The 12,966-nt window shown below is 39.5% G+C and overlaps 1 protein-coding gene across 8 annotated transcripts in view; it reads right to left on the reverse strand.

Annotated features, from left to right (window-relative positions):
- Positions 1–12,966, reverse strand: part of MOCOS (molybdenum cofactor sulfurase) — a 271,527-nt gene that overhangs the window by 38,005 nt on the left and 220,556 nt on the right. For all 8 annotated transcript variants that reach the window (XM_068671172.1, XM_068671171.1, XM_068671165.1 and 5 more), the window contains one exon: positions 1,013–1,129. In XM_068671172.1, the coding sequence (XP_068527273.1) occupies positions 1,013–1,129 (117 nt within the window). The remainder of the gene's footprint in view (positions 1–1,012; positions 1,130–12,966) is intronic.

Here is a 12,966-nt window from a genome sequence, read left to right on the forward strand (position 1 = left end):
AAGAGACTATTCATGAGTAAACTATGGACATGGAGCTTTCAATAGTAAATGAAACCACCATTTTGCCATGGAAGGTACTAAAGAGCTCTCCCTGTTTAAGATCTTGTGCTATCAGTCTTGCATATAAATGTGCTTGCAAACGTTATCTAAATGCCTCTGTGAAATGATAAGGGACCTATAATACCCATACATCCATTATATATATTTTTTCTCTTTTGAGGAATACCATTAATAAAGTTTTGAATAGTTCTGTATTAATATACTGTAATTTCAAAATCTGACAAATACACAGATGTGAAGCCTCCCCCACTTCACTGTAATACATCCTGCTATATACATCTTTTAATAATGATTTTTGGAAAATATTAGTCATCGAGAAAGCAGTCTTTACATTCACATTCTACCAGTCTAACACATCAATAATCTAAGTAGAAGTCATCTAAATTTATTTCACTGTCAGAGTTTCACTGGGTATTCTCATTTATTGTTTCTTGTCCAGTTTGTGTATGTCTTTTAAACTGTAATGTCCCAAAGTAATAATTAATAAGTACTATTAAAGATACTTGAAGAACAACATGAGACAAATTGTCTGGGAACTTCCATTCTGCAGGAAGGCTGGATTTCATGTAATTCCAAATCAGACCAAGAAGCCACATTTTCATATTTTCCAATGAAATAAAACCAACCTACTCTGCTTTGGGTCCATCAAATTTGTTTCAAGACCTAATTTCAACGTATTGATTCAATTATTTCTTTACCATGGTAATTAAGTTGAAAAATCAGGGAAAGCAAATTAAACCCACCTTCATTTACGAAACACCTATTTTATTCTTTACTATTTAGCTTTTGTTTTTGTTGTTGGATATAGGTAGGATCAGATTTTCTTCTCTCCTCTTCAAACCTCCCATCCCTCAGGAAATTCAGGATTTATAGCCAAAAGATGTCTTCTGGGTCATGGAATCTAGATATTTTCTATGGTCAGTGTATCACATAATCTCATTCAGAAACTAACCTGCAGGTTCCTTTGGATGTCCTCATCGCTTATACCCAAATGCATCTGGCAGGCTCCTGTGTTACAGAAGCAACCCGTGCGCACATGTATGTTGTGGAGGCTGGCCATCTTTTCCACCTTCCCGATTCACAGACATAAGAGAAGAACAAAAGACAGACATTTTAGAGTCGTGGTGAAAAACATACAATATTTTAAGGGTACAAATCAATTGGAGGTAAATTACCTCTCTAAATTATTAACGACTGACTGTAGCTTTCAGCATTCCCATACACACTGAGGATTTTTCAGCCTTGTTATTTCAGCTGAAAGAAAACAGTAAAGGAAGCAGATAATTACATTGGCATTGAGAGAGGGCACAGAGCACATGCCAGTAACACACACACACGGGGAGTTGTTCTGTTTAGGCCCTGATCCTGTTAATGCCAGCCCATGTGCTTACTTTTAAACTCGTGCTCTTACACTAGTGCTAATTACAGGCCTGCAGTCAAGTGGGACTGGACTGAACCGTCACCTACAAGCATCACCTACAAGGTGAGGAGAGAGGCCTGGGACACCTCTTCAGCTAGCTGAAGGAAACCTCGTCCACTTGTTTTCCTGGTGTTGTGCTTTTCTGAATTACACCATTTCTTTATCATCCACTAAATAATGAATGGGCATAAACGCAGTAATTGATGACAAGCTGGCATGAATGAATTTATGTGAAGGAACAAAAAGGCTGTGCAGAGAACGGAGTCATGCATCTATACATGTCTCGGAAGGAGATGCAGCTATGTGTGCACTGGGAGGGTGGCCCTGCAGAGAAGAGATGCAGATTGTCAGGGTTTCATAGCACAGCTAGGAAACAAGGGAAGCACACCGTGGGGATGCTCTTAGCACAGCTCAGAAACCATGGAAGCACACTGCAGGGATATGAACACTCTTTATGTTGATTTGAAAAAGCAACAACAGATGGTGCTAAGGATAACTGAGCAGGTATAGATACAACCAGCTATTTCTTCCACGACAAATGATGAACAAGCCTGGTCAAGACTGGGAGAAGAACAGAAGGTCAAAAAGGTAGCACAAAACCTGGTACATCCTACCCCTCCTGCGAACTTCCAGAACAACCTCATACATACTGCGGTAATCTCTCTGTGCTTTACCTCCTCTTCTGCAAAATGGGGAACCTGGAGCTCTAAAAATACACACCTTACAATTTGAGAGGACTCAGGTATGCCAGCAACACAGTCCTCCTCTCAGGGAGCTAAGACTCAGCGATCTGCAGAATGACAGCTCAGTCCAAAGGTCCAGGAACAGAAGCATCGATCATTTCTAAACCAGTCATTTCCCTAGCTGTAAGACCATGCTTTTCCTGCCTGAGCTATCGATGGAAACATTCAACCTAGCATTAAACTGTTGGCTTTTATCTTTTTTAAACATAAATTCTCTTTGTATTGGATAGTAGCAAGCATTTTCTGGATCATCAGAAAATACTGATGCTTTCTCAGCCCATCTTCTGTCTCACATCTTCTGACATCATCAGCCATCTGATGTCAGCCTTCTGACATCTCTGAGTTTGCTACCAAATGTCTTTAATTTCACTATCTCAGCTGCTTGGTTTAGCTCTGCTAAAAGCAGTTCAAAAAGCATTCACTTTTTTTTTTTCTTTTTTTTTTTTTTCCCCTTGTGTTGGACACAAGGTACTCCACACAAAATTGTGCTGTATACAACACAATAAATCCTACACCATTACCGTGCACAAGTTACCAAAGTTCATACTTAAATGTGTCCTGCTCCATTAATTCAAAATGGTTCACCATTCAAATGGAGATACAATCAAAATAACTCTGTATATCCAGACCTGGAAAGAAGAGAAACGAATCTGACCCAAGATGCCTATTCATGACTAATGCTTTGGAGAATACACCGTGTTCAAAGCATGTTTCTCACATCAAAGTTATAGTTAAAGGCATCTGTTGAGAAAGATTGTTGTGGTGTCATTAACTTTGTGTTGTCAGAAGACTTCAGTCTGGGAACAGTGACATTCTCTTGACTTCTTTTTTCATTTAGATGAAAAAAGTTGTCATCTTGACTTAACACGGTTTGTCATGGTGCTTGTGACTCGTGGGTGGATCTATCGTTCTGTTAATGATGACAAGCAAGGCTAAAATCATGACAGATATTTCACTACTGAATTTGTACAGTGTTTGGATTTATTTACTCAGTATACAAAAAGCTTTAAAATATATCTTTTTATTACTATTTTTTTTAAGAAAGATTGCTGGGCAGCCTTGATTATCCAAGTGTATGCAATGTGATGAAGTTTCCATGACCCAGCTTCAAGGAATTGTTAACAGGATTTTTTTTTAATCTTTTACATTTCGTCAAATAAATTACTATTATGCTTTAATGAAGGCCCTGAAATTTCATTCTAGCCTTGCTGAGCGTTAAGAAGTGAAATATGTGACATGACCCAATACCCTTTCTTCAATAACACTTTTAACTGTGATATATGTTAATCTGTACAGTAGACAAAGATTATTAATACATAAAAATGCAGGAACATTAGGGGAATATAGGGAAATATGGTTCAGGAGAACAAAGATAAATTAGCCATAAGCTTTAGAATTAATCCATTTCCGTTATCACAACTCTGAAGCTTAAAAAAGCACAGTAAGCGCCCTGCCGATCTCGGTGATGTGATGCACACTTTTGCACTGAAAGCAATGAAACCATGTAAAGAATCAGTACGTGCAGTGCTGCCAATCTATCCGTCCCTTGAATGCATGCTTGACTTTCCCTTGGACATATGCTTCTCTGTCTTCTTTAGCTTCACCCTAGAAATATGCTGCTTGGGGAGTTAATTTAATCTCTCTCCACAGTGTTACCACATAGCTAAACAAACAGAACATAAAACATCTGTTGCAGTTATTTCAATGAAGAGAAGCTTATTTAAATAAAGCACATCTTTAAAACTGCCGTAAGGAGCAATAATGGGAATGGAGCTCAGGGTTATGAAATACAGCGTGCTGCTTGCAGCTCTGTCTGGGGCTGACTTTTGGGAGCCAGGAACATGTTCATCAATGAAGGCAGAGAAGCATGAATGGCACTAATGGTAAGTACATGGCTTTGTGTTCTCAGATCATCAGCTTTGGTGGTTCCCTGGGTCCGATGTTGGGAACCATTGTGCCTTGGCCTTTCAGAGCTTAAAGACTACAATTAAACTGCAAAATGCATACAAAGAAATCTTACAGCATTTTTACCTACTTCAGTCAGTGAGGACATGGTAATTAAGCCATCACAACATCTTGGAGTCTCTTCTGTCCCTCAGAGTCCCTTGGTATTCATTACTTTTTCTGAAGCTGTCTACGGTGGGCCAAGCCCTGCAGGTTGCTTCACACCCCAACACCTCTCATGTCAGATCATCTTGACTTTTGACAAGCAAAAGGTGCTTTTCACACTTCCAGGCTGTGGTCTTTGAATTTAATAAACACACATGAATAAAGTCCATCTAAAAAAAAATGTTTTAAAGTGCTTCTTTTTTTCAGACAGAATTCATTTTTTAAGCACAGTTGCCAACCTCAGCAAGTCAGCCTTTAGTATTGCCAGACTGACCAAGTGCTTACATTTATTTATTTATTTTTCATAGCAGTCTGTCTAGTAAATACTGTTAGAAGTTTTTAATTATTATTATTTTAAAAATATTGAGGCGGGGAGGGATTTATTTATTTGTTTTTACCGCATTGCCCTACAACAGTTTCCTATTGTATAGCTGACATTTTAGTTCATACTTAGGTGGACAAAAACGAGATTCTCATGTGTCCCGATTTCCTTTTCTCTGTCACGCTGCTACACTGTTGATTCTTCTGCCTTTACTAAATGACTGACTTCTGCTATCCATTCACTTCAGGAGCTCTGCAGAGGTCAGCTGCAGGGCACAAGCTTCTCTCTGGCTTCAGATTCCATTAAAATAAATCTGAGAATGATGTTGTTACTGCAGGTAGATACAGACTAAGTAAAGATTTACAAATAGCACATAGTTTTGCATTACTTCTAAACAAGTTTAAGATTTTCACCACGAATGATGGATTCTTTAGGAATCTCTGCTGAAGTCATTCCTGTAAGATCAAATTCTGTAGCTGTTATTCAAGCAACTACCTATATGTGCAAGTTATTTTACAGAGTATCGCAAGAATTATTTATATGAATAAAGGACCTTCTTATAATAGGTCATGAAGTGTCCAGAAAAAAAATAATCTTAAAGTCAGTACTGGCAGGTACTGTCCTTCAGGAATCGGGGCTGGAAATTCTCATTCTACTTCCTACAATGACCAAATTACAGAGCAGTTTGTCTATCCGACACATTTGCTCATTAGAAGAATTTCATTGCACAGCACTGATGGTTGCTTATAAAACAGGCTTCATGACACTGTGCTCCACATCCACTGGTAAATTAATTCACTGATTCATGGCATGGGATTGGAAAGAAAGTAAGCTAGCTCTTTCTGTCATCCAGCATTTGACTGTGAAATGTTGCTGATGCAAATGCATACTTAATCTTGTTTAATATAATTTATAAGAAGTAGGTCAGAATTAAATATATATATATATATTTATATAAGCACTTGTTTCCAAATCATTTAGTAGAGGAAAAAAAAATATTTTAGCTGAGTCACAGTACCATTAAACTTGTTTAATAACATGGCTTACTGCAGGAGAGGCATTTTCTTTCTATCTCAGGGAAATAATTTCTACCTGGGCAGGTTTCTGCAATATTGATGAAGCTGATCCTCTGTTGCTTATTGCATCTCCAGTTGTTGACAATAGTTTAAATTAATTGGTAAATGGATGTAAATCTCTCTTGACTTTACGCACATGCATCACTCACTCCAACCAAAAACTCCTTGGCAAATCGCAGTGGCATATTAGACTGAGAAACTGAAATTTACTGGAATTGCCAAACCTGGTGTCCTGATAGTGGAAATATTAACTTTCCAGGAACTTTGCCGTCAATGTGATAATTTTATCTGCTGGTTTCAAAGACAGTCAAATAACAGGTAAGATTGCTTGGGAGAGAAGCAGGTGGGAAACATCAGCATAATTCAGAATACATGGCTTGCCATTCTGCAGGAATTCTCACCTAGAAGGTGCCATACACATAACAAACTGTAGGTCCTATGTGTGTAATGGAGTAACAAGAATTTTACATTTCTGAGATCCAGAAGCTAGTAGATGCTTTTGGGATGAGGTGATTATAAGGAAGAAATGAAACACAGCCTTTATTCTGAAAGGATGACCTCACATTTTTTCAACTGCCTTTTTCTTCCCTGTAGTATATGCATTGAATTAGGGCATGGGCTTATTTGGAACACATACAAGCTTCAGGAATCCAAGAACTAGCTATTTGAAACTCAACAGGCTGATGAGTAGGCTAAACATCTTGGTTTTATCTGATTTGGCACCTCAATGGTCACGGGTCTCCCCTACCAATCATATTTGCTCTTAGCTTTTTCTTTTTTTACAACTGCATTCAGTGATGACATTCCAGTTTGATCAAATGACATCCAGGAAAGGAAGGATTCCAGGAACAAAAGAAAAGCAAAGAAACTCAAGGCTTCTGTGGCTTTCTAGCTATGACTTCAACAGAGCTTCCCCTTGTGGGTAGCAGGAAAAGGTTTGTGTCTCTACATCCAACTGTGCATCCCTAGCTATCTTGTAGTTTGAAGGCTTTGGGGCAAACTGCTGCTAGCCAGGGAAGTGAAAGCCAGAGGTAAAAAACATAGAGGATTAAGCTATAGCTAGTATTGAGAAGGGGTAAAGGGGGAAGTAGTAGACTAATACTAGTGGAAATAACGCATAGGAAAGAAAACAAAACAACAACAAAAACAAAACACACACAAAAACATACAAAACAACAGGCATAATGCATGATACTGAAAAGTCTGGGAACATAGACTAAATTCATGTCCCAGCCAAAACTTTCTTCACCTTTTCCTCTTCCTCTTAAATTAGGTAAATCTTTTGTCTCCATTTATTCCCTGAAAATGATGATGATACTTTTTCCTTAGCAAACAGGGAGGTTAAAATACCGTGATGGACTGTGTTGAAATATTACTTTAATTATGGCCATACAGGTTCCTATACAGGATTTCTGGGAGGAGGCAGGAGCAGGGAGATGCAAGCAAGGTAATACAGAAGGTGGAGCCAGGCTCTCCATGTCTTCAAAGACTCAGTGGTGGACTGCAACTGGACACTGCATGCATTCAAAGGCAGCTTATTTGCTTTTACCAAGATCTAGAAAAAAAGGAATGCAGCAGAGGCCATCAAAACTGCAGTCCTCTGGCTGCATGGGGTTTCTTTTCACATTTCTCCCCTGTGTGATGAGGTCTGCAGTTATAGCCACAGTTTAGCCCTGTGAATACAGAGGAAATATTTAGCCTCCCTCATTCATCTTAGAGTCTGTCACCTGAACAACTATGAGCATCTTTCTTTTATCTCCTCTGCAGTTTCCTTAGCAACATGCAAGGACACTCCAGAGAAAGTGGTGTCAGACAAAATCTTCAGCCTAGGCTCTCACGGAGCTTTCTAACCTTGACCAGCTCTGATGAGCAGCTTAACAGGACGCGATTTCAAGCATACCATCTCACAAGAGTCTTCATCCCCTGCAATGACATGTTACGAAAAGCAACTTGACTACTACTCTGCCACGACTTCCTCAACAAGACAAGCTACATCATCTGTTAACGAGGTTTGCAGTTCCCACACTGAATCTCTCAAGTATGGCACCTCCTTACTCCCTGTCAGTGATCCCCTCCCTAGATCAGTGAAAATGTCTCCAGTACCATGAACCCCTCACTGTAAGAGCTGTCTTTGGGTGCCCAGTGCTATATAACTGTTATCTTATAAACAAACATAAGCAAAGATCCAGATTTTAATGGCATTTCTTGCCAGTTTGAAGTAACACGGTGCCATATATCGACAAGCCAATGTAGTTTACTGCATCCCTGCTGTCTCCCTGCGTAGGAAACATCCACAGCACAATTGGAAACTAATTAGAACCAAGGAAATTAGTGGAGGTTCAACACGAATCTTCACAGCAATCTTTTTCTCCTTGTAATCCTGTTTGCATTCTATTGCACTGGTCCATCCGCTGCCCCTGGCTTCCTGAAATCAATGGCTAAATCCATAGTGAAAATCAATAGTGAGCAATCACCCCAGTAATTTTTTAGGTAGCTATTGGGAAGATGGCCAAAAATCCCATTAGGCCTGTTAAGAACACTTTTCTTTCCCTGAGTCATCAGAATTAATGTAATGAGTGGATATGCTTCTGAAAGCATTAGTGTAGCTAACTCAGGGTCGTCTGACCATCTCTGCACAGACATTCTTAGCTGGAATTAACAAATGCTGAATTTCCATTTTTTTCTGGCCCCCGAGAAAAAAGTCTGAACCTCTCCAAGCAGCAAACCCGAATGATTGTTTTATACGAAAGTAAAAAGTATCAGTAGGGAAAAACATAAAAAAAAGGATTAAAGTTTGAAGAACAACAAAGATCTCCTGCTTAATAATTTCCTACAAAGACTTATTTCATATAAATTAAATACGATAGAAAGCATCTCTCCTCATTGCTTAACAGCAACCCATTTTCTCCTGCAGGGATGTGGTATGAACGTCCAGACAAGTACAGATAGCTAGTACTAGATACCAGTCACTAGTCAGATCAAACCAACCTGGTCACAGCTTCCTGTTCATGTGAAATACTGTAGCTCCTTTTTTTCCCCCTCTTTTTTTTTTTTTTTTTTTTCATACTCCTCTAATGCCCATGTTCTCATTGCTCTAATTCCAAAGCTACATAACAGATGCACAATGAAGTGGACCCAGTCCACCAGTGAAACAGAGGGACCAGAGGGTGCTGCCTAAGACACAAAGAGCAGCATTTCAGGAAATCTACCCTCTTCAGGTATTGCATGGTTTCTTTTATCATGTGAAAATAAGCAATGATATGAATATCTATCCATCTAGCTGTGCTTACATACAAATGTATTTATCTGCCACTTTACGTCTGAGGATATTAATATATTTTTTCTCCATTCCTGAGAGGTTAAGAAGTGCTACTGAGATAATTTTATAAGTGGCAAGGACAGGATTTGAATCCCTCAAGGTGGCACAGAAGGACTATAGCAGAAAGAGGGGATATCACCAGCACATTGTCAGGTTCCTGGCTACTACTGATGCAGGTCCAGTTCAGCAGGTTTTTAAAACATCATTTATTTACCTTTAGCAACTGTTAGGTGCATTTCCCATCCTGTCTCACACGACTTCGTCCCACATTATTTCTGTTTGCAGGTCTATCTAAACGTAGACAGACAGAGTAACTTCAACATGCTCATATTGCTGTCTCTTCCCCAAGTCACATCCCTCCTGTACAACACCATTTCTACTGCTTGTCCAAATCTGCTCTGCCTCAGATGGCTGGAATCTCCTATTCGGCTGCTTTCCTGCCTCAACTTGTCTCTCTTTCTTTGCCCAATCCTTGTAATAGTAAACACTTTGGCTGCATTGTGGGAAATTCAGGTTCATCACTAGGATATATTTTGTAGCAGTGAATATAACTAAGTTTCAGAACAAACTGGTTCCACAGGCACTGGAAAGGTTCAGATTAAGATGATCCTATCTCAGCACACATCTTCTCAAATGACATGCATGAGTTTGGCTTGGCTGCTCAGCTACTTACAAGGTAATTCACCGCCACAGTATGCTTTGGATACAGAAGGATAAATGGGCTAAAAATAAATTATAAATAATTAGGTTTCTAGGAGGAGTATCATTCTGGTTTTGCCCTCCCCTCATGCTCCTAGCACGTGAACACTGGAAGAAAGAGGCTACAAGGGTGGAGATGGTGCCATGGTGAGATGCTCTGCGGCTGTTCTTATGTCTAAGTGATCTGGGGCCACGTGCTCTGATGGACGACCCTGATCTGCACTTCAAGATGATAGAAAATAGAGGCAGGACAGAAAAAAAATAGAAACAGTCACTGAGTCTACCCTAACATTAACTCAAGGAAGGCGGAGATAGAAGAAAAGTGGGTGAGACAGTGGGCTGATGCCATAATAAGAGCAGTCATCAGATTGTATTACAGATTTGCACTGAAGGGACACACACTGGAAGTTATTCGCTGAGAAGCATTGATAGGGTTTTCTTGAGAAATGGATAAAGATAGGTAAGTTCAAAGTCCAGCCCTCCCCTCACTCTATCTGGGCTGATGAGAGTGAGCCAGGACATGCTAATGCAAGCTCCTAGACAAAGCTGATCATAATCTAGCTGAGCAGGGTTCTCAATCCTGAGAGGCAAAACTCATCCATATGCAACAGTACAGAAGAGCCTTCCCTAGGCAAACCAAAGTGTTTACATTCTGTCTCTGGCAGCTGATGCCTGTTATAGCGGTTTGTCTATCAAACAGAAGTATGACATGGCAGGCAAGAAGGCTGGGACTGCTAATGGACTGATGCTCAATCCCCTCCTGACAGGATTTTTAGGAGGCACGGCAGGCATTATGGATGCCAAAGAAACTTTTGCAGGTGAGGCAATCATGGCAAAATACATCTGCTTAGCTTCTGGCTTCAAGGAAAGCAGGCAGTGTGAAAAAGAAGAGCTATGACGGTTTGGTCACTTTTTAAGCTCGTAACACACAGGAAAAAACAAGAGGCAAACAAATGTCTCAGCAGTGTAGATAAGAGCCCTCCAGGGCACAAAACTCAACACATGTTTTAGGTGAAATTCCATCTGCCAGCTCTGTCCTTATCCCTTTCCACTCTTCCAGCTCCCAAACTGACTTTACAGAATGAAGTGTGAAAGGCTATTAAAATCAATCTGCAGCCACCTACTAAATTTACAAAGAACATTTAACAGATCTCTCTTCCCTATGAGAACAAAGAGAAAAACTTAATATTAGCATAAAATAACCCTCATGGCAGAGGAGGTGTGTGTATTTTTTTTTTTTTTTCAAACCTGCAAATAAAAAGGAACATAAAGCTTCACACTTTGACCTGACTTGTAAGAAATCCACTTTTTTGTGTCCATGATTGTTGTTTCAAATCAATATTGTTCCCTTACAGCTGTTCCACCTCCTTTTTAGCAGTCCAAACAGGCTGGAGCCTCTGCACGCATCATGAAGTTATATGTAAGACTTTGATAAATACGATGGCAAGGATGCAAACTGAAGCTGAGTCATTTCTGTCAAACAGTGTTTCAAAGACTGGAAGGCCTTGGGGATGTGTAAACACATGACACTTGTATATGCTGAAGATTGCAAATACTCACTATTAATAAATGAGCCAATGGTGATTCGCTGCATGAACAGTCTCAGTATTAGCTCAGCGCTGAATATATACATGACCCCATTTTCATGACATCATAAAATCCCTTTAATGTCTAGGGCTAATTGCTTCTTTTTCTGGAAGCTTTACAATGAAAGAGAAGATTGGCAGCTTGCTGCTTTAATGTCAACTCTGTTGCTTCCATCCTGCACCACTGACTTAAGGAAGGTCCTTTGTCTCTAGCTCTACATTTTCTCACCTTTCCAAAGCACCAGCTTGTCACTTCATTAACACCAAAAACTGCAACATAGGAGAATTACCCAGTCTTAAGTTGGTGAGTATATATGACAAAGTTGTTTGGTACAAAGGCCATCTTCATGTCCTTGACTTGACACGTACACATCATAGTTTAACCCCTGTTCATAACTGGGCTTTTTGGTGCTGCAGTGCAAATGAACACATAACGTAAAATGACAGACATGCTACTGCAGAGGACGGGCAGCCCACATGAAAAGAATGAAGGTATCTCCCCACCTCATTTCAAGAATAAATTACTATAAATAGTAGTCTACAGAGACAGCTTTTTACCTGAGGAAATCACTTTAATGGGAAATATTTGGTGCATGTCAAAGAAGGAAATTTAATGTGGTTTCAGTGTCAAAAGACAAGAGGCTTACTGAGATTTCAGAACTTTAAGTAGTTTTATCCCTAGATAAAGAAATGTTTCTTCATGAAAATCTTAAAGAAAAAAAAAGCACAAAGCTTTTGAGTGTTTGAAACCTCCCAGTCCCTCTTCCTTAATTGTTTCAATTACCATTTAGAGGAAAAAACTAAACCAGTAATTAAACTGTTCATTAAACCAATGATACATATAGTATTCAAAGCAAGTTCTTTCAAATGTAATACTCTAAAACAGTGATAGCCTTTTGACAGCAGTGATAGCAATCACAAAGAACCATTTGAGAGAAAAACTAATAACAATTCAACCTCCCTAATTATTTCACTCCCACCTTACCACTTCTTAACATCTAGGTGTTCTGTGTCATTTTGGGACAGGAGGCTGTCAAAAACAATGCCATCACTGAGACTGCAATCATGGTAGTCTCATTTGTGTGTCTCACTTTAATGAAACGGTTTCATTTGATCTTGAGTGATGCAATGAAGATTTTATTCAAGGATGAATCTCAGACTGCACCTAATTCCTACTGACCCCACGTATGTAATTCAAGCATGCTTGTGTTTAGCGGCACAGTCACGTTAACTGGGGTCAATTATACTCTGATAACAGTGAGAAATGGATTTCAGTAATAGTAGTAGGGAGGAACAGCTTTTCTCCCAAATGCTACACAAATGAAGGACATAATTTTTTCCTCTGCTTTCATTTTTAGTGGCACTGTGAAATGTCATGTATTTCACTGCATGCCTTTCACATCCTAAATATCCTGGACTTAGCTCAGACTTCTGAGTATCATTCAAATTATGTAAATCTTGAGGCTTACATGTAAGCTCTGTATCCCCTGAAGACACTGTCTACTTCTAAAGCATTTCTTGCGAATCTCAAATGTTCAGAACGGAATGGAATGGAAGAGAACAGCCCAGTTGGAAGGGGACCCACAAAGGTCATCGAGTCCAACCGCCTGACCACTTTAGGGCTCACCAGCA

Source organism: Anas acuta, chromosome 2, assembly GCF_963932015.1.
Source record: "Anas acuta chromosome 2, bAnaAcu1.1, whole genome shotgun sequence".
NCBI lineage: Eukaryota > Metazoa > Chordata > Aves > Anseriformes > Anatidae > Anas > Anas acuta.